At 45.1% G+C, this 21000-nt stretch overlaps 2 protein-coding genes across 10 annotated transcripts in view; both read right to left on the bottom strand.

The window, feature by feature from the left end:
- ATP6V0A2 (ATPase H+ transporting V0 subunit a2) overlaps positions 1-156 on the bottom strand; it is a 45366-nt gene extending 45210 nt beyond the window's left edge. Inside the window, exon 1 of the mRNA XM_058691450.1 lies at positions 22-156. Within this exon, the coding sequence (XP_058547433.1) occupies positions 22-84 (63 nt within the window). The 5' untranslated portion in view covers positions 85-156. The remainder of the gene's footprint in view (positions 1-21) is intronic.
- Positions 157-2258: 2102 nt separating this feature from the next.
- TCTN2 (tectonic family member 2) overlaps positions 2259-21000 on the bottom strand; it is a 28064-nt gene continuing 9322 nt past the window's right edge. For 2 of the 9 annotated variants that reach the window (XM_058691460.1, XM_058691457.1), the window contains 13 exons: positions 20491-20687; positions 19931-20057; positions 18516-18657; positions 16690-16755; positions 14803-14937; positions 14482-14559; positions 11025-11105; positions 10365-10476; positions 7036-7142; positions 4003-4162; positions 3115-3240; positions 2877-2965; positions 2259-2475 (listed from right to left, as the gene is read on the bottom strand). In XM_058691460.1, coding sequence (XP_058547443.1) covers positions 2372-2475; positions 2877-2965; positions 3115-3240; positions 4003-4162; positions 7036-7142; positions 10365-10476; positions 11025-11105; positions 14482-14559; positions 14803-14937; positions 16690-16755; positions 18516-18657; positions 19931-20057; positions 20491-20687 — 1524 coding nt within the window. In that variant the 3' untranslated portion in view covers positions 2259-2371. Of the gene's footprint in view, positions 2476-2876; positions 2966-3114; positions 3241-4002; positions 4217-7035; positions 7143-10364; positions 10477-11024; positions 11106-14481; positions 14560-14802; positions 14938-16689; positions 16756-18515; positions 18658-19930; positions 20058-20445; positions 20688-21000 lie in introns of all 9 variants that reach the window. The other 7 variants (XM_058691453.1, XM_058691456.1, XM_058691461.1 and 4 more) reach the window with 5 other exon arrangements.

Here is a 21000-nt window from a genome sequence, read left to right as displayed (position 1 = left end):
AGTTTGTGCCGTAAAGCTCACCCATTTGAAGCATCCAATTCTGTGATTTTTAGTAAGGTTACAGAGTGGTTGTGCAGCCGTCATCACGATCCACTTTTAGAACATTTCCATCAACCCGAAAAGGATTCCACCTGCTCCGCGCAGTCAGTTCCCACTCCTTCCCTCCCCAGCTCCCGGCAATCGCGAAAGCCTAGTCTCAGATCTGCCCTCTCGGGACATTTCATACCTGCGGAACTACGCCGCATCGTGGGTTCGCGGCTGGCTCCTGCCGCGGGGCCGTTCTCTCGGGTCCCGCCCCCCGTGCAGATCAGAAAGCCGGGTCGGACGCCGGCACTGTCGCCTCCCCACCCCCGCACCGGCTCTGCGGATCCTCCCCACGGCAGCTACAGTGATCTCTGACACAGGACGAAAATCTGGTGCGGCCCAGTTTAAATTCTCTGGCTTTTGCCACTGCTTTCCAAATAAAATCCAAATTTCTTAGCATGGCCGGCAGGATCCCACAGGATCTGACCCCTCTATTCCCTCAAGCGCTCATCTCCATCGCCTAGCCCTGGTCTCCCTTTGCTCCGCCGCCCCTGCCTTCCGCTATCATCCCAGGTAGGTGCGCTTGAGCTTGCTGATTCCTCCCTCTTCCTAGAACATCCCTCTCCTACACCCTCTCAAAGCTGGCTCCTCCGGGTCTAAGCTCAAATGTTCCAGCTTCTGAGGCTGTCCCCGACGCCTAGTTAAGGTAATCTCCCACCCCACTCCACCCCATCCTGTTTTATTTTCTTCATCACACCTACCACTGTCTGCAATTGTCTTGTCTGTATTTACTGCCAGTTTTCCCCCACTAGAATGGGAGCTCCACCAGACAAGGGACATTGCCTTGGTATCTCCAGCGCCCAGCATGTAGTAGCCACTCAATAAGTATTTCTCAACTGCACACATGAATGTATAAACGTAAAAGTTAAAAACACATAGTAGGTCCCTCAGATGCCATTTTTCTGCCAAAGTGTGCTTTTCCCCTCTTAACTACAAAAGTCACCCTAACAAAGCCCACAAAATCAGGCTCGAGTATCTGTCATTTGGAAATTTGTCATTAATTTTCCAGAGCTAGTTCACTAACTGCCAGAGAAAGACTTTCTGAATCACTACAATTAATTGATCAGTGGGCATTTCCTTTTATTTGACAAAAGACAATTTTTTTACACCTTCTATAGGATGTAAAACCTCTTCAACCACAGAGACCCAAATCAAAGAAAAAGAGCAGCAGAAGGGAATCCAGTATTGCTCAATGAAATATAAATAGTGAGTGGTGTTGGGGGAGAAACTTTTTTATGTCATTAGTTACATGTTTAATATGAATTAGTAAAAAATAGAACTAGATTCACAGGTTTATATTGGAAAATGCAACAACACATTCGACGTGTCTGGGAAGTCAGGAGGCACGAGGAATTCGATCAGCGTGTGAAAGGGAAGATAATCACTTTCCAAAATTAGGTTTACGGACAGTATACAAAGTCCATACGAAACATGACTACCTTTATCTGGCCCACAAAGAAAACTCCTGAGATTTGCTGTGTGGCCACGATAGGGCTGTGATTGAAGACATCCATTTCCCCCAGTGACCCCTGCATCATGTCATTTGTCCCCCTGGAAGGAGCCACAGGAGGAATTTCTGTCAAGGCTCAACTAGGAAAAACTGTCCTTCATTGAAAACCAGCTTATTTTAAATCCATGCACCTATGATTCCTGCAACTAATCATACTTGGTTTTTTGTAAACTAAAGACTAAATAAGGGGTCTACCTTAGCTATACGCAAGGTCTTTGGTGTGTATTTTCACAGATTTACCTTTACTCCTGATTTTGTTTTACCCTCCTCTCGATATTACTTTCCTTCCCTCAGCCCCTCCCTCATCAATTTATTTTGTGCCTTTACACAAAATAATAGATTTTATAATATATACATTTTAAGGCTTTATGGATTTTTAATTCTTTCTTTAGAATAGAGGAAATTAATCAATTCAACAGAAATAAAAATTTAGAGAAAATACTAACTTTCTAAGGTAAGACTAATCTCTTTGGACCAAAATTCCTCTGACTTTAGAAACCTGTGATACACTATACCTTCTGATATTTATTTACCCAGCTGACCCTCTGATGCATTTTGCTCAGCCTGGTCCGGCGGTGAGGAGGTCTGCACGCCTCTCCTGCATTGCTCTGCACATCTGGATAGTTACACGTGTGGATTAAATTCGCAGTGCACTTAAGAAAAATTTGCTACAAAAATAAAGCGCTGCATTTATTATAATTTTACAGAGAAGTACACAGAAGTACAACCAATCACTGAAGTCTGTGGTCTGCAAGAAGTCAGATGGCAGCTGAAATTTCACACTTGGCATGTTCTGGCCCAGGGGCTACTGAGGAACACAGCTAACATGAAAAACGATACCAATAGTAAGCCCTTGGCCATGCACTGAGAATAAGGCTCCCCTGCAAAAAAATGAATGAAATGAAGCAAAATTCTTACTTCTTAACTTTTTTGGTAATTATTTAGGTAGAAGTAAACCAAAACAATAATAGTGATAATTTCTGAGTGGTAACCTTACTGGTAATTTTTTTTAACTCTTTTCTATGTGTTTTAAGTTTTCTGTGACACATTTTTTTTTTTTTTTAATATTATGGGGGCACCTGGGCGGCCCAGTTGGTTAAGCGTCTGACCCTTGATTTCAGCTCAGGTCGTGATCTCACAGTTCGTGAGGTCAAGCCCCGAATCGGGCTCTGCGCACCGACAGCGTAGAGCCTGCTCAGGATTCTCTCTCTCTCTCCCTCTCTCTCTTCCCCTCCCCCACATTACATAATGATAACCATTCCAGAAATCTGCTTTACCCTACCTTGATAATACCGGGTCACAGGATATAGAAGTTGTGGCCAACACACTTCATTTCTGTTACAGTCATACTCTGTAAAATTGATCTGGAATCTACAAAACATTTTAGAAGATTACAGTAGGTACAACAAAGCACGCTTTTGATGAGACGCACCAAAACCTGATGAAAGAAATAAACTTATTTTCCAGTATATATTTTTCTGCTTCCTAATAACATCAACTTAGGTTGCCAACCGGTTTACCTTGTTGGTGGACGGGGTAACTGTGCAGGTATCTTAATAAACTGGACGGACGCACTGACAGGGAAAAGGTCGGCCTTATCTTCGCAAGTAAGCCCACACTGGAACTGCCAGTTCACTAAGGAGAGCCTGGGAGGAAAAGATTTGCAGGTAACACATCCACCAATCGTTTCTAACCTGTTAAGAGCATCAGGTAACTGACAGCAACAATATAAATTGGGATTCTCTTTAAAAACGTTCAAATTCTAGTAATTTGTCCCCTCTTTGGATGATGTAAAATTTCTAATAGCACGGAGAGGGAGGAGCACCTCAAAGGCCGATCACCCAGCTACAGTAATAAACAATAGGAGAATAAGAACAACAGCTAACCATTTGGGAGGATTTTCCAAGTGCAAGGCGCAGTACGAAGGCGCCTTTATACGTGTCACGTGTCACGTGCACACGCACCGCGTCGTTCTTAGCAGAGCACTACCGGGTGTGTCTGGTGGTTAACGTCCGCCGTTGCTGCCTATCCAGCATCCCCCCTTTGCTCCTGTTCCGGCACCCGCACCCAACTCCCCTTTGGGAGACGCCCTCCCCATCATGTACCCCAGTGGATTATTACTTTCACGGATTTCAACTGTGCTCAGCACAAAGCACCCCTTGCTCATCTCTGTCCCCCCAAGAGACCCCGCAGAATCCCTCACACACAGCTTCACCAATACTTGTGAGAACAAGTTACCGTTACACACACAGTGGATACATATTCCATTTATACATATACTCCCGTGGCTAATATTTGCAATTTGTAAATACACGATCAGACTGTAAATTGGCATTTCTCTGTTCTTCGGAGCACTCTCAACTTTACTGACTCTCTCCAAACGACACTTATCCAAGATGCAATCAAACCTTGTCTCTATGCCAAGTATCTCCTGCTGAGTAATCCCTTCCACTGCACCAGCATCTGAGCTGAGGATGCGGACATTGAGCCGGGCAGGAATATCCGTGCAGATGCCATTCACACTAACCGATGGGTCTGCCCCTGTGTCTGTGTCGGGGGCATCTGCGCCTACAGAGATGTCAAGCGGTGCATTTTGGAAAGAATAATTTAGTAACAGTTTTCCTACAATGTCATGATGCAGGGGGAGAAAACAGGAAACGTTATTAGATAGCAATCACATTACTGCATCTTTCACCTCTAATAATATTGTCACTCCGTAACTGTGTTATCCATTGAGTTCAAAACTTTTCCTTGTAAAGTCAGTCAGTGGAACCTTAAAGTCCCGGACCCACGGGGGCGCCTGGGTGGCTCAGTTGGTTAGGTGTCCGACTCTTGATTTCGGCTCAAGGTCACGATCTCAGTTTGTGAGATCGAGCCCCAACGTCGGGCCCTGTGCCAACAGTGCAGAGCTTGCTTGAGATTCTCTCTTTCCCTCTTTCTCTGTCTCTCTCTCTCTCTCTCTCAAATAAATAATTTTTTAGTGAAAAAACTCAACTTAATAATAAAATCCTTGTCCCACATAATAAAGCCATAAATCCTGATTCAGTTCCCAAGCTCCAAGCTTCCCCAGAGTTTTAGCAGAAATACCACACAATTGCAGTAAGATGCCACAAGACAAAGGGCATGCTGTCACTGCTCTCGTAAAAGCTGTGTACGACATTTGAAATGCAGCTAACAACTTTAGTTAGTAGGGATTAAGTAGTTCAGAAGCAATTTCCTAATGTGTTGTCATAGAGTAACACACATGGAAGAGAATAGAACTGAAGAGGAAATCAACTTTCATTCATCTTGAAAACCAGCCCTCGGGAAAAGCAGCGAGGTGGATTACAGGAGGGGTGGCGGGTGGTGACACCGTGTTTTTGTGACATCCAATTTCCTCCTCCTCGATGCGCGCATTCAACGTCACTTATCTTCTGCTTATCAACCAGGACCAGGGTTGATTTGGGCTTACATGTGACAGAGAAGCTAACTGCTTCCACCTTGAAGGCAACAAAATGCCATCACCTCCGCTTTCTTACCTAACCACCTTGGGTTCTCGGTCTTGAAACCTGCCACACGTTCCGCTTCTCAGGTGCTTTCCTGACCCCCTCCCTCCATCCCTCGGGCAGTCCACAGCCCATCCAGCCGGCCTAGGTGGCAAAGCCCAGGAGTTGACAAGATTCTGTTTCCAAATGAGGATCCAACCCGGGGTCTAGTGGCTGGAGCATGGGGCATGGCCCCATGGCCCCCGGGACCCCTCCCAAAGTCAGAGAGTGATATGGGCACGTCAAGCCCACAGACATGACGTGATCCCTCACCGCCCACAGAGGGGAGGGGGTCGGGGATCATAATGATCCAGACTGAATCACAAGGGGTGAGAAGAGCACAGGCAAGTGTCTGGATGGTTCTTTGTGCGAATTCCAGCCCGCTGAGCTGAAGCGACCGAAGGTGGTAAGGTAAGGAAGGCGTGCAGGACGCAGAGAGCGGCTTACACCGGCCAGGCAGAGGGGAGGGGTGCAGCCGCACCCGCAGCGACAGGAGGGGACTTAGGAAAGCGGGTACTGCAGAGCCGTTAGCTCTCTCTCTGGCCCCAAAAGGCAACCCGTTAATGAGAGCAACAGAAGAAGCTTTCTTTCTGTTCAGCATATTTACACACTTAAGACCCCCCCACGACGTCAGAAAGACTTGCCGCCTGACTTGCCGGCTGCGGAGACAGCAAAGAGGCTGGAACCCCGGCTTTTGGTTCCAGTTCTGCCGCCACAAACCGTGGCCTCGAGCTTCTGCACTGACAGGCAGAGCAAGCTGGAGCTCAGTGGCCAGACACACGCATCGGATTCACAGCCGTGGCAAGCTAGCGTGGCTCACCGCTGCTGCCCGTGCCACGCACCTCACCTCCTTGGCCCATCGATCCCCTGCAAGCCCTTCGCTGCAGACACCCGGGCCCGAGTCTTCCTACCCGGCCTGGGTGCTCCCTGCTCTCCTGACCTGCTGCACATTAACGTCTTTCTTTTCTAACGGCTCTGTTGGGACACAATTCATATGCCACACAACTCGCCCATCTAAAGTATACAGTTCAGTGGTTTTCAGTACACGCAGAGTTGTACGGCCATCGCCAAATTCCATCTGTAATGCCCCCAGAAGAAACCTTGTGCCCATTAGCAGTCACTCCTCGTTTCCTCCCAACCGCCCCCGCCCCTGGCGACCACCAGTGTGTTTTCTGTCTCCACAGATCCGCCTATTCTGGGCATTTCATACACATGGCATCAGACAATTTGTGTTCATTTGTGTCTGGCTTCTTTCACTCAGCATCACGTTCTCAATCACCTTATTTTCTTTTAGGTTAACAACATTGCTTTGATAAATTAAAAAGTCCGTTCTCATCTGCCTACATCCCTGGCGGTCAAAAACAGCAATGCAAACTGAAATGCACTGAAAAGCTTCAACACTCATTTAGACTTCCTTTTACAAAGACTTAGCTCATAAAACAACTGGGCAGTTTGAACTTCACGTGGATTTTCTCTTAAACAAAAATGGTGGGGCGCCTGGGTGGCTCAGTTCGTTGGGCGTCTGACTCTTGATTTCAGTTCAAGTCATGATCTCACAGTTCGTGGGTTCGAGCCCCATGTCAGGCTCTGCGTTGAACACAAAGTCTGCTTGGGATTCTCTCTCTTCCTCTCTCTCTGCCCCTCCCCCACCAGCACACATGCTCACTCGCGCTCTCTCTCTCTTTCTCTCTCCCTCAAAATAAATAAATAAACTTAAAAAAAAGGGGGGGGGCATCGTTAATAAGAGGTAAAAGATGTGAAGAGCCTGCTGGCTGGAGAATTAACCTCTAAAAACAAATGTCATTTGAGCTACAGCAAAGGAAGAGCTGCCGTGTGGGGCTCCCACACACGCAGGGCTAGCACTACGTAGTCATAGCAACAAGTTACATGCTGCACATCTGTGCAGCTTTGACTTACGTATTATTTCGACCCAGCCATCGCTAGGATCGTTGTAATTGGAGTTGCCTCTCATTGCAACATGAGTTGCTTGTATTAATGAATCAAGTAGTTCAACAGCATTCTCCCTGCAAAAGAGTAAGACATTTCTCAGCACATGACCGGTGGGTCTCATCCTGAAGTCCTTTCGAGGGAGTATCTAGGTTGTGCTTGCTGGGTGCCTAAATAAAAAGCTGCCAGAGGAACTGGCATTAAAAGCTGGCTGGGTGTCTTTGTTCTCTCTCTCTTTTTTTTTTTTTTTTTTTTTTTTAAATTTTTTTTTTTTCAACGTTTTTTTATTTATTTTTGGGACAGAGAGAGACAGAGCATGAACGGGGGAGGGGCAGAGAGAGAGGGAGACACAGAATCGGAAACAGGCTCCAGGCTCCGAGCCATCGGCCCAGAGCCCGACGCGGGGCTCGAACTCACGGGCCGCGAGATCGTGACCTGGCTGAAGTCGGACGCTTAACCGACTGCGCCACCCAGGCGCCCCTTTTTTTTTTTTTTTTAATGTTTATTTATTTTTGAGAGAGACAAGAGAGCAAGCAGGAAAGAGACAGAGAGAGAGGGAGACACAGGCTCTGAGCTGTCAGCACAGAGCCGGACTCTGGCTCGAACTCATGAACTGCGAGCTCATGACCGGAGCCAAAGCCAGACACTTAACTGACTGAGCCACCCAGGCACCTCGTATCTTTGTTCTCTTTGGTGGACCTAAGCCACTTGGGGAGGACATAGAGAAGTGATCTTTCACTTTGGACTTCAAATGTTAGTAACTTATGTTGGTATCATGTAGTTTATAGACTCCATTGGGTGGTCACAAAAGTTGGGAGGTGGGTAGATCACATATTGAGTTACCAGGATAAATTTATGGGCCGTAGTGATCCAATAGCAAAAAGAACCTTTTAAGTATCTAGCTAGATTTTTGAGCCATAAGATTAAGTGAAGATTAAGAATTAGAGGACGCCTGGGTGGCTGTCGGTTAAGCAACTGACTTTGGCTCAGGTCATGGTCTCAGGTGCACGAGTTCGAGTCTTGCTTCAGGTGAGCTCGAGCCCCATTTTGGGTGAACATGAGCCCCATAACAGGTGAGCCCCGCTTCTCTCTCTCTCCCTCTCTCTCTCTGTCCCTTGCTCACTTGTGCCCTCTCTCTCTCAAAAAATAAGTACATACATACATACATAAAATAAAACAAAATTAAATTAAAATAAAATAAAATAAAACAGCTTCTTTAAAAAAAAGAATTGGAACTTAGCATCCTTCCTTTCTGGCAATGTCATTGACAGGTAAAAACCTTATAAACTGCAGGAGAGAGCCTTCTATCCCACAATCAAGAGCCTCTGCTGGTAAGTGATACCCGCAGTCTACTTCCTGTCTAGGGCCTCCCCCATCTTTCCCCATGTAGTTCCCAAAGAACTACACTACTTGGGATGTGTTACAGACAAAATGGGTATAAGGATACATGCAATAAAAACCACAATGAGGGGCACCTGGCTGGCTCAGTCAGTTAAGCATCAGACTTTGGTTCAGGTCATGATCGCATTGTTCGTGAGTTTGAGGCCTCCATCGGGCTCTGTGCTGTCAATGCAGAGCCCATTTCAGACCCTCTGTCTCCCTCTCTCTCTGCCCCTCCCCTGCACATGCGCTAGTACTCTCTCTCTCTCTCAAAAATAAATAAACATTAAAAAAAAATGTTAAACCCACAATGAGATATTTCTTCACACCTACTGAGATGATACCTATCAAAAAAACAGAAAATCGGAGAGCACCTGGGTGGCTCGTAGGTTAAGCGTCCAACTTCAGCTCAGGTCACGATCTCGAAGTTTTTGAGTTTCAGCCCCGCGTCGGGCTCTATACTGACAGCTAGGAGCCTGGAGCCTGCTTCGGATTCTGCGTCTCCCTCTCTATCTGCCCCTCCCACACTCATGCGCGCACGCTCGTTCTCTCCTCTCTCTCTCTCTCAAAAATAAACATTAAAAAAATTATTTAAGAAACAGAAAATAGTAAGTGTTGGGGGGATGTGGACAAGTTGGAACCCTCTTACATTGCTGGTAGAAATATAAAATGGTGCGGCCACTGAAAATAATGCAGTGGTTCCTCAAAAAATGTAAGCATAGAATTACTCTGTGACCCAGCAATTCCACTCCTGGCTACACGCCCAAAATAACTGAAAGCAGGGAGTCAAACAAAAATGGGTATGTGAACGTTCATAGCAGCACTATTCACAACAGCCAGAAGGTAGAAAGAACTCAAATGTCCATTCACAGATGAACAGATAAACAAATGTAGTGCAGCCGTACAATGGAGTATGACTCAGCCACAGAAGGGAGCCCAGCACTGACACCTGCTACAACATGAATGAGCCTCAAAAATACTAAGCTGAGTGAAAGAAGCCCGACACAAAAAGTCACCTATCGTACAATTCCATTGATATGAAATGTCCAGAAGAAGTAACTCCTTAGAGATTGGTGGTTGCCAGTGGCTGGAGGAAGGGGGAGGGGGAATGACGGTTAGTGGGCACGGGCTTCCTTTTGCAGAGATGAAAATGTCCAGGAACTAAATAGGGGTGGTGATTACACAACATCATAAATGCACCAAATGTCACTGAATTATTTACTATAAAATATTAATTGGGGGCGCCTGGGTGGCTCAGTCGGTTAAGCGTCCGACTTCAGCTCAGGTCACGATCTCACGGTCCGTGAGTTCGAGCCCCGCGTCGGGCTCTGGGCTGATGGCTCGGAGCCTGGAGCCTGCTTCTGATTCTGCGTCTCCCTCTCTCTCTGCCCCTCCCCCGTTCATGCTCTGTCTCTCTCTGTCTCAAAAATAAATAAACGTTAAAAAAAAATTTTTTTTTAATATTAATTGTATTATATTCACCTCAATTTAAAAAAAAAAGAATGCATTTGCATATCCATTAACACACTTTCCAAATGCCACCCAGACAAGTGCAAGGTTCTTTATACACCACATAACAAGTATTCTTTGAATGTTAACCCCCCCAATTATATTTGCCTCCTGGCCTTTTTATATTTCTAGGAGTATTGGGTTCCAATGATGAACAGACTTGAGCAGAGCAACTGCATAAATATGGATGAAAGGGCTTCAGTCCCAGGGAAGAACTCGATTCCCCCTCTATCAATATTTGAACCAATTGTGAATAAACTGTACTTATTCACTGTCCACTACCAATTTTACAAAAGCTTTTTATTCGTACTGTAATTTTTCACAGTCACGTTGTCTTTACTGTTCGTGCGGTGAATTCGTTTTAAGCAAACCACTCAAAACGCAGGAAAACTGGCCAATGATACACTCACCTGAGCTGAGTACAGTTTTCACTGGTCCCAACTTCTAAAAGACATCCAGATAGTGCATTTTCTCCAAATAAAATGGGTTTGAAAGTTGCTGATGTACACAAACCCCTTCCAGCTAGAAAATAAGAAGGCTGTCCTCTTACTATTTTTGCTAAATGAAAGTAAAAGAGTTACTTCAAAGTTTTTCTTGGAAAACAGTATGTAGAAATAAAGTTTCCAGTTCTTGAGAACCAAAGTCATTGTCACTCTACTCCTTTCAAAGCTGAACAAAGGAGCCTTTCTGTACCTTGACTGGGATCAGTGGTTTATTCTAAACATGGTGAGTTAACGCCTTCTGGCAGAAGCAGGTAAGTGCCACCAAGGCACAGGTTTCCCATAGTTCAGAACAAATCTATAGTCGTGTCTCCAGGCAACCACGACAAGGGACTCTCCAGCCAACCCCGTATTTAAGTCTCTCTTACAAATGACTAGCTCCTCAGGTGCAAACAGTGTTCAATTTTGAGAAAACGGAGAAGCATGATCTCCCCCATCCCTACCCCCACCCCCACCGCCGCTAAATAAACCAACAGGAGTTTGAGGTGATTACGTGATTCGATGCAGAATATGGCAATATTTCCAGTTCTAGCTTACCGAAGGGCTAATCGTATTACCAAACCAGATTACCCGATTGCCAAAGGTGCAGAGTCGTCACGTTATTCACCCTGTTGGCATTTAGAGCTCGAACAGGCTTGCCAAGTTGGTAACCTAGACAAACAGAATAATAAGAAGTAGCTAAAGTTAATCTGATACAGCAAGCGTGACCTTGTCAAACAGTATGAAAGAGGAATACACAACACAAGGAAACACACGGAAAAAGCTGTGTCAGAACACAGTTGAGCAGCGCCTGGGTGGCTCAGTCGGTTACGTGTCCGACTTCAGCTCAGGTCACCATCCCACGGTTCATGAGTTCGAGCCCCGCGTCGGGCTTTGTGCTGACAGCTCGGAGCCTGGAGCCTGCTTCCGATTCTGTGTCTCCCTCTCTCTCTGACCCTCCCCCGTTCATGCTCTGTCTCTCTCTGTCCCAAAAATAAATAAACGTTAAAAAAAAAAAAAAATTGTTAAAAAAAAAGAAAATAAGCTGCGTACTTGACACTTCACCTCTAAAAGCTCTGACATAACATCTCCTGAAATAAAGGATATTCTTCTACAGAACCATGATACCAATATTTCTCCTGAGAAAATTAATAATTCCTTAGAATCAAATCCTATCCAGTTCATGCTGCTATTTCCCCCGAAGTCCCCAAAAACACGTTTTAGGGCTGTTTCTACAAACCGGGATGCAACTGGGGTTCACGCGTGGTGTTTGTGCTTCCAACGTCACCTCTCACCACTCGGGAACAAGCAGCCTCCCCTCCGGCCGCTGTTCGACCCTGCCCGCGTGCACTACCCCCCATGCTCACTTCTGCCCCGTCGGCCTCCCCGGGGCTAGCCCTGCTCTCAGCCCGCACTGGCTGCTTTCCAAGGTACAATCTCCTCCGCACAGCCCACGACAGAAACACGCTGCAGGCAGAACTCTGACTCACTCTGCCTCTCTTCCCGCACTGAGATCAGAACCTGCGCCTACGAGATACTTAACACGGTTCCTTAACGATGGAGAGTTTAGGGGCATGGTCGACATTCTACTTCCCTGAAGCTCCGGAGTACCTGTGCGTAAGCCCCGTGCTCCTTTATTCATTTTCTTATATTGTTCTCTGTTGTTCCCATGACCCCGGGCTGTCTTTCCAAGTGAGACAGTGAATTCTTTGAGGAGAGGGCCCATGTCGTGTAGTCTTCCTAAAACCCCTCCTGCCTCACAAAGTGCTGTATATACACAAGCTATTTCACAGACTGATCAGTTCTGGCTCATAATCAGTTTATTCTTTTTTGACAAGAGCTTCAACATTTTTTCACATGTTCTGATGGTGCTCCTCAGAAATCATGTGAAATTGAATCATGGAATGAAAACCCTTAAATTCCAGCAGCCTGCTAGGAAACCCAACAATATTAATTTATTTTTAATGTTTGTTTATTTCTGAGAGAGAGAGCATGAGCAGGGGAGGGGCAGAGAGAGAGGAAGAGAGAATTCAAAGCAGGCTCATGCTGTCAGCACAAAGCCCGATGTGGGGCTCGAACCCACAAACTTCGAGATCACGACCTGAGCCGAAGTCGGACATTCAACCGACCAAGCCACCAAGGTGCCCCGAAACCCGACAATAAAATCCAAAACTCCACATTAACAAGTACACTAAAATCTCATTTAAAAGAAAAAAAAATATATATATATATACATATATACACACACACACATAGGGATGCTTGGGTGGCTCAGTCAGTTAAGCGTTGGACTCCCGATTTCAGCTCAGGTCATGATCTCACAGTTTCTGAGATCGACCCGCACATCAGGCTCCACACTGACAGCACAGAGCCTGCTTGGGATTCTCTCCCTTTCTCTGCCCTCCACCTCCACTCTCACATGCTTTCCCTTTCCCTCAAAATAAATAAATAAATTTTTAAAAATATATATGTAAAATAGATCATGCATTATTATTAAATCAATATGTACAAATATTGAAAATCATGCAAACTACAAAGTTATTTAAAAGTAAAAAAGTTTTGAAAATAAATAGGGGAGTCTGCGAGTCGCTTAAGTGTCCAACTTCAGCTCAGGTCATGATCTCACAATTCAAGAGTTCGATCCGCATGTCAGGCTCTCTGCTGTCAGCACAGAGTCTGCTTCAGATCCTCTGTCTCCCTCTCTCTGCGCCTCCCCTGATCTCAAAAATAAACATACATACATACATACATAAAAATAACCAATAAATAAAAGTAAAAAAAGTTGTTCCTTCATGGTTACTTACTGCCTGATTAAGAATAGTAAAAGGAGGGACAAATTTTTTAAAAACAATGATAGTTTATCCATCCAACATATACTTACTGAACACCTACTATGGTTCAAGTCAGTGCTGTTCAGTAAAAATACAATGCAAACCACATATGTGATTTTTAAATATGACATATTTTTAGAATTTTTTAGACATTAAAAATTTTTTTCTAGGGGCGCCTGGGTGGCGCAGTCGGTTAAGCGTCCGACTTCAGCCAGGTCACGATCTCGCGGTCCGTGAGTTCGAGCCCCGCGTCAGGCTCTGGGCCGATGGCTCGGAGCCTGGAGCCTGTTTCCAATTCTGTGTCTCCCTCTCTCTCTGCCCCTCCCCCGTTCATGCTCTGTCTCTCTCTGTCCCAAAAATAAATAAAAAACGTTGAAAAAAAAATTAAAAAAAAAAAAAAAAAATTTTTTTCTAGTAGCCCCATTAAAAAAAGAGAGAGAAAAAGGAGATGAAATTAATTTGAAGAATGTATTTTATTTAACTCAATATATCCAAACATTATCATGTCCACATATGCTGCTGGCCACATTGCAAGTGCCTAGCAGGTGGGCGTGACTAACAGCTGATACATTGGACCTGCAGTTCTCCTTACTGTTTTAAATTTTTTATGTTTATTTATTTTTGAGAGAGGCAGAGAGAGACAGAGCGTGAGCAGGGGAGGGGCAGAGAGAGAGGGAGACACAGAATCCGAAGCAGGCTCCAGGCTCTGAGCTGTCAGCACAGAGCCCGATGAGGGGCTCGAACCCACAAACCGTGAGATCGTGACCTGAGTTGACGTCAGACGCTTAAGCGACTGAGCCACCTGGGTGCCCCTCTCCTTACTGTTTTTAAGCGCTAAGGAGGCAACAGCGGATTAAAGAAGGAAACAAATATATAACGAACCAAGTGATGCCATATTTGCACATAATGACAAAACGCACATGCCTGGAACTTCACAGTCCCCATGAAGTCTCTCCATGGACTCCATCGCGTCTCCATCTATAGCTTCTTATTTCTTAAAAAGCTAATTTTACCAACACTTCAAAGGCATTATACAAACAACAACAACAAAAAACCAAGCTGTTATCAGAAAAAGAATACAGTGTCACAAAAGAGAAAGAGACAGGCTAGAATCACAAACTACAATTGGAGAGAGTTACTTATAATCATCACTGTGGTACAGGAGTATTCAATTAAAATATGTTTGTAGGATCAGTGATTGACATACACTATCTTACCTGGATTTCCAGAAAATTCCTTTTCATCACCACTATTATAGCTTAAAAATTTTACTGTAAATCTCTGTGTCATGATCCCTAGAAATAAAACACAATACAAAATATAGTGTGTACCATTTTACTAGGGAAAGAAATTATCCCCCACAGTGTCATTTTCTTTATCTTATAATTACATTTTGACATGCAAAAAAAAGCCTTTTTTATTAAATCACAATTACAAATAAGAAAAAAGTCTGACTTGGTTTTACACGTAATAATTATGAGAATCTTAAAAAAAAAGTTTTCAACTGAAAACATTCTCACTGCTCTCAACAGATTTACCTTTCTGGTGAGCATTAATTGCTACCCTAATAATTTTGACACTTATTTCACTGATTGTATTATTATTCCATCTGAAAATATAATGTTCTTCCACATTCACATTTCTGGGGGCCGATCCATTACTTAAAAGTGTTTCTGCAAATAAAAAAAAAATTCTGTCATAAATTAACGACCTTGAGCTCAGGTCTATTATTGGTCCCACCGAGTCAGCACTGGCCACCCCCCCACCCCCCCACAGCATCACAATATCTATCCTTTCCCTTCCATTTCTGTACCCCCGGAATGTGGCTCATAGGTCGATCCAGAGACGTGCTCAGTAGAATGTTTGTCAAAAATGAAAGGCTAACAGAAGGTCGGCTCCTTAGAAACAGAGGCCTGCCGTCTAGTTCACTACTATATTGTCGGTATTTGCTAAGATTCGATGAATGAATAAATTTGAGAATTACAACATACTGCAGAGAAATACAAATATCCTTAACAAAAATCCTGATGACATTAGCCAAACTCTGAATCATTTGTTTGGCTGCATTAAAACTGCAAAGTTTAATTATCAAAAAGAAAAAAGATGAAACTTAACAGAAGACCATGGGGGAAGGGAAGGGGAAAAAAAAAACAGTGACAAACTGAGAGGGAGACAAACCATAAGAGACTCTCAAAAACAGACCACAAAGGGTTGATGGAGGGAGGGCGGGGGATGGGGAGGGGAAAACGGGTGATGGGCACTGAGGAGGGCATTTGTTGCGATGAGCATTGGGTTTTATATGTAAGCGATGAATCTACTCCGGAAGCCAAGAGCACACTGTATACTCTGTATGTTTGCTATCTTGACAATAAATTATATTTTTAAAAAAGAAGAAGAAGAAAAAAGAAACGAGTAAGAGAAAGGCTAAGGCAAGAAAAAAAAGAAAGAAAGGAAAGAGGGGCACCCGGCTGCCTCAGTCAGTAGATCGTGTCACTCTTGAGCTCAGGGTTGTGAGTTCAAGCCCCATCTTGGATGTGGAAATTACTTAAAATAAAAAAGTCTTAAAAAAATTTTTTTTTTAAAGAAGGGGCACCTGGGGCACCTGGGTGGCTCAGTCGGTTGGGTGTCCGACTTCAGCTCAGGTCATGATCTCACAGCTCCTGAGTTTGAGCCGTGCGTCGAGCTCTGTGCTGACAGCTCAGAGCCTGGAGCCTGTTTCGGATTCTGTGTCTCCCTCTCTCTCTCTACCCTCCTCAGCTCATGCTCTGTCTCTCTCTGTCTCAAAAATAAATAAATGTTTAAAAAATAAAAAAAAATAAAGAAGGGGCACCTGGGTGGCTCAGTTGGTTAAGCATCTGACTCTTGATTTCGGCTCAGGTCATGATCTTCCGAGCATGAAATCGAGTCCCACGTCAGGCTCAGCAAGGAGCACAGAGCCTACTGGGGACTCTCTCTCCCTCTCTCTCTGCCCCTCCCCGACTTGCGCTCACTCTGTTTCTGTCTCTAAATAAACAAACAAATAACCTTAAAAATAAATAAAAATAAAAACATAAAAATATATATATATATATAAAATAAATAAATAAAAATAAAAATAGAAAAAATAACAAGGAAAAGAGAACAAGAAACATAAATGTTGGTTCCCTGGAAAACATTTTCGAAAAGGTTCGCAGAGCCTGAAAACTGGCAGGGACACTGGAGCCCCCACAGCTCGGGACTGGGCAACTGGCTCCAGGGCACAGATACCGCTCCGCAGCAAAGCAAGATGGAACAGGGAACAAACAGAATGTGGAACAAAGTTCTAATTGCTGTGAACCTCCTTAAATTCTTAATAAAAACACATTTACTCTAAGACTCTATACTCCTTACAAGAAATGACACACATATTTCTGTAGAAGTGATGTAAAAGCGTGACATTAAATTACCTGTCCTGGTGATGAACTTGTCTGGGTCGGTTGCTTCCTCATAGATTACTCTTGGTGTAACGATGCCTGAAAAGATACAGAAATTAACTTCACAGGACTACACGGCCCAACACGATCACATTTACTTATTGAAAACGAAAGCTAATTGGGGCGCCTGGGTGGCGCAGTCGGTTAAGCGTCCGACTTCAGCCAGGTCACGATCTGGCGGTCCGTGAGTTCGAGCCCCGCGTCAGGCTCTGGGCTGACGGCTCGGAGCCTGGAGCCTGTTTCCGATTCTGTGTCTCCCTCTCTCTCTGCCCCTCCCCCGTTCATGCTCTGTCTCTCTCTGTCCCAAAAATAAATAAAAAACGTTGAAAAAAAAAATAAAAAAAATAAAAAAAAAAGAAAACGAAAGCTAATCAAGCAAATACGATAACTGCGCCTGACCCGTGTGCCAGCTACAAAACTCTCCCGCTCCCCAGACGCCACCAAATAGGAATCCCACTGTTCTTGGCATCTGATAACAACGGAGGAGGAGGATCCAAAGTCAGTGATAATAATCCTGAGAGCCACTCTCCTATAGGAACAAAGAGGCGGTCCACGACCGGGCGGAGTGTAACACGGAGCGCTCGCTTAACAAGCGGCTTAGGGGCTTCCTCAGAAAGTTAAATCACCACGTGACTCGGCAATGCCACCGGCGGGTGCAGCTCCAGGAGAAACGCAAGCCTGTGCTCACACAGACACCTGCACGCGAGTGTTCAGAGCAGCACTCCCGCGGTCGCCGAAAGCTGGAAACCCAAATGCCTAGCAAAGGACGAACGGATAACACACGTGGCACAGATATCCATGCGATGGAATATTGCCCAGCCATAAACACGGGTGACGTTCTGGTCCGTGCCACGGCGGCTACCCCTTGAAGATGTGACGCTAAGTGAAAGAAGCCAGACATAAAAGACCACGTAGTGTAGGATTCCTTTGTTACGGGAATTCCAGAACAAGCAAATCCATAGAGATGGAAAGGAGAGTAATTAATGGTCCCTAGGGGTCAGGGCACGGGGAGGAAGAAGAGGCTGTTGGTGGGTACGGGAAGGGGAGGGGTGTCCTTTAGGGGGAGGAAATGTTTTAGAACTAGACAGAGGTGATGGTGGCACAGCATTGTGTATGTACTAAATGCCACTGAATTGTACACTTCAAAATGGTTGACTTCAGGGGCACCTGGGTGGCTCAGTTGGTTAAGCATCTGACTCTTGATTTCAGCTCGGGTCGTGATCTCACAGCGGTTCATGAGATCGAGCCCCACATTAGGCTCTGCACAGTGCGGAGACCGCTTGGGATTCTCTCTCTTCCTCTCTCTCTCTCAACATAATATAAATAAAAATAAACATTTAAAATGGTTGATTTTATGTTATGTGAATTTTGCCTCAATTTTTATTTATGTATTTTTTTAGTGTTTATTTATTTTTGTGAGAGAGAAACAGAGGGAGCACGGGAGAGGGGCAGAGAGAGAGGGAGACACAGAATCGGAGGCAGGTTCCAGGCTCTGAGCGGTCAGCACCAAGCCCGAGGCGGAGCTTGAAATCACAGACTGCGAGATCGTGACCTGAGCCGAAACCAAGAGTCAGACGCTTAACCGGCTGAGCCACCCAGGCGTCCCTCAATTTTTAAAGAAGAACTAATATGCAATGTGCTATCCTATGGAACGGGACTTTTTCTGAAGAAAACGCTTTCTTCGACAGACAGCTGAAATATTTTAAATTGACCCAGTAGAAGTGATTTATACTCTCATGAGATCACGGTTTCTGTCGACACCCGGGTCTGTGTTCTTTTTGCAAACCACCGCGACGTACCTCCCAGCACGCCATTCTTGATCTTGGCATTGATAATACCATCTCGTTCCTGGGATACTTCCAAACGAGTGGCGCACTGCACATCGAAATTCTGAAGGAAAGCCACCGGTGCGTTCTGTAGGCACTGCCCAGCCAGGGACACCTGAGGGTGAGGGAGAATCCCAACAGGGCTGTGACTTCTCTTCGAATCATAAAATACCGACCAACATCTCACGCAAGCGCTCTTTCTGCGGCCTGCTCCTACCGGTGGCTTAGTTTCAGTAACGACTAGTTCACTCACTAGATGACCAACGAGGAAAATGATCTGGTTAATTTGCTGCACAAAGTCTGGAAGCTTTGTCACAATAAGTATTATTTAACGAAAACAAAGAAAATTCCCTGCTCTGCTCCATTGACTTTGCAGAAACATGCTTATATTCGACTTCATTTTCTCTCCCTCATGACAACCATACTTTTGTTAAAACTGTAAAAAATGGATTCCTTAAACAGTGAAGAGAGACGATTTGGACTCCCGTGTTTTCTTTCCACAAATGCTTTTTTCCTCGTGATTTTGGACTTAAAAAAATATTTTGGGGCACCTGGGTGGTTCAGTCGGTCGAGCATCCGGCTTCCACTCAGGTCATGATTTCACAGTTCGTGGGTTCGAGTCCCGCATCGGGCTCTGTGCTGACAGCTCAGAGCCTGGAGCCTGCTTTACACTCTGTGTCTCCCTCTCTCTCTCTGCCCCTCCCCTGCTCGTACTGTCTCTCCCTCTCTCTCCAAACTAAATAAAATATTTTTTAAAATAAATAAAAAAATAAAGATTCCACACAAAGCTCTATATAGCCTTGAGATATTTTTCAAAATCTCTGGAATATTACATTAGATTATATACTTATAGCTTACAAGAAATTGGCTGTTAAACTAACAGAAGTGCAGAATGGTAGTTATTTCCGTGGAAATTTATAGAATTTGTTTTGGTTGGTAAGTTCCCTCTGAGATTTAGCAACGACAGTGGTTAATTTAAGAGAGACTATTAAAGGGGCGCCTGGGTGGCGCAGTCGGTTAAGCGTCCGACTTCAGCCAGGTCACGATCTCGCGGTCCGTGAGTTCGAGCCCCGCGTCAGGCTCTGGGCTGATGGCTCGGAGCCTGGAGCCTGTTTCCGATTCTGTGTCTCCCTCTCTCTCTGCCCCTCCCCCGTTCATGCTCTGTCTCTCTGTCCCAAAAATAAATAAAAAAATGTTGAAAAAAAAAAAAAAATTTAAAAAGAGAGACTATTAAAAATAAAATGCACAGACCAGAAAGAGTTGAGTACCTGGAAAGTCCACCGGAGAAATAACTTAGGACGAGATTTTTAACAGCAGTGTAAGTCAAATTAACGACAGGAGGGGAAAATTTGTAAAAGGCCCTAGCATGTTCAAATTGAAATTCTTACCTGCGGAATGGTAAAATATGCCTTGTCGACAGTCATGATTGGATCTCCTTGTTTGTAACCGAAGTCTGAGAAGTCTCTCAGATCGGTATGCAGATACACTTCGGCGGAAGCCTGTGGCCTAGAGGAACTGTAAATCGATGAGGATTATCGCTACTCCTTCTGGCCGCTATCTGCTAAAAACAATTCTTCTTGCATTTTCTTTTTTTTTACTTTTTTAATTACAAAAATATTTGTACTAAAAGCCAAAAAGCCGTACACTGGAAAGTGGTTAGCGGTTCGCTTTATGCTCCGTGAATTTTACTGCAATGATAATAATAATAAAGTTGTAAAATTTCAGCATGACAGAAAGGTACCAGAGAGAAACTGAGGCCCCCGTGAGCCCACCACCGGTTTCCCAAACCCAGATGATCACTATTCACCACTGGTGGTAACTGACCAACTTCCTTTGGGTGAGGCCCAATTCTCTCAGAGGCTTAACACGAAACAGAGTCGCTAACGGACATGGAAGACTGAACCTCATGTTGAGGACCTGGGGGGCCCGTGGGGGCCCCAACACGCACACGGAGCCGTGGTGGAAGTAGCCCAGGAAGGGCGAGTTGGCCAGCGGCGACTGCACACACAGGAACGGGAACCGGCCCGGGGCCTCCGGCGCCCCCTGCGCGGAGCACAGCTGGTCAAACAGAGGGTTGACACCGCCTCCAAAAACGCCGGTGAAACAGGCCGCTCTGAACAGTCCCGTGAGATCCGACGAGCATTCCTTGGAAGGAAACGCGAAGGAGCGGTGAGCAGGCAGAGGCTTCTGGGGTGCCCGCCACTAGCTCTCAGGGGAAGAGGACGCCACTGAGGAAGATGAAGCAACACAAGCCCCATCCAGGCTGCCGGTGCTACGTGGTCACAGAAAGCAAAATCCTGCTAGAATTTCTCTCTTCAGCTCCCCACAAGCCTCCAAGTCAGTAATCTCAGGCCTTCAAGGGAACCACATCCTTACTGGGGACATAGATGTGCCCACAAAAACACAAAAACACACAAACAAGCAAAAGTAGGAAGAGAAGAAAATATGGAAGACACTC

This window comes from Neofelis nebulosa, chromosome 11 (assembly GCF_028018385.1).
Source record: "Neofelis nebulosa isolate mNeoNeb1 chromosome 11, mNeoNeb1.pri, whole genome shotgun sequence".
NCBI lineage: Eukaryota > Metazoa > Chordata > Mammalia > Carnivora > Felidae > Neofelis > Neofelis nebulosa.
This window is presented reverse-complemented; position numbering and strand designations above follow the sequence as displayed.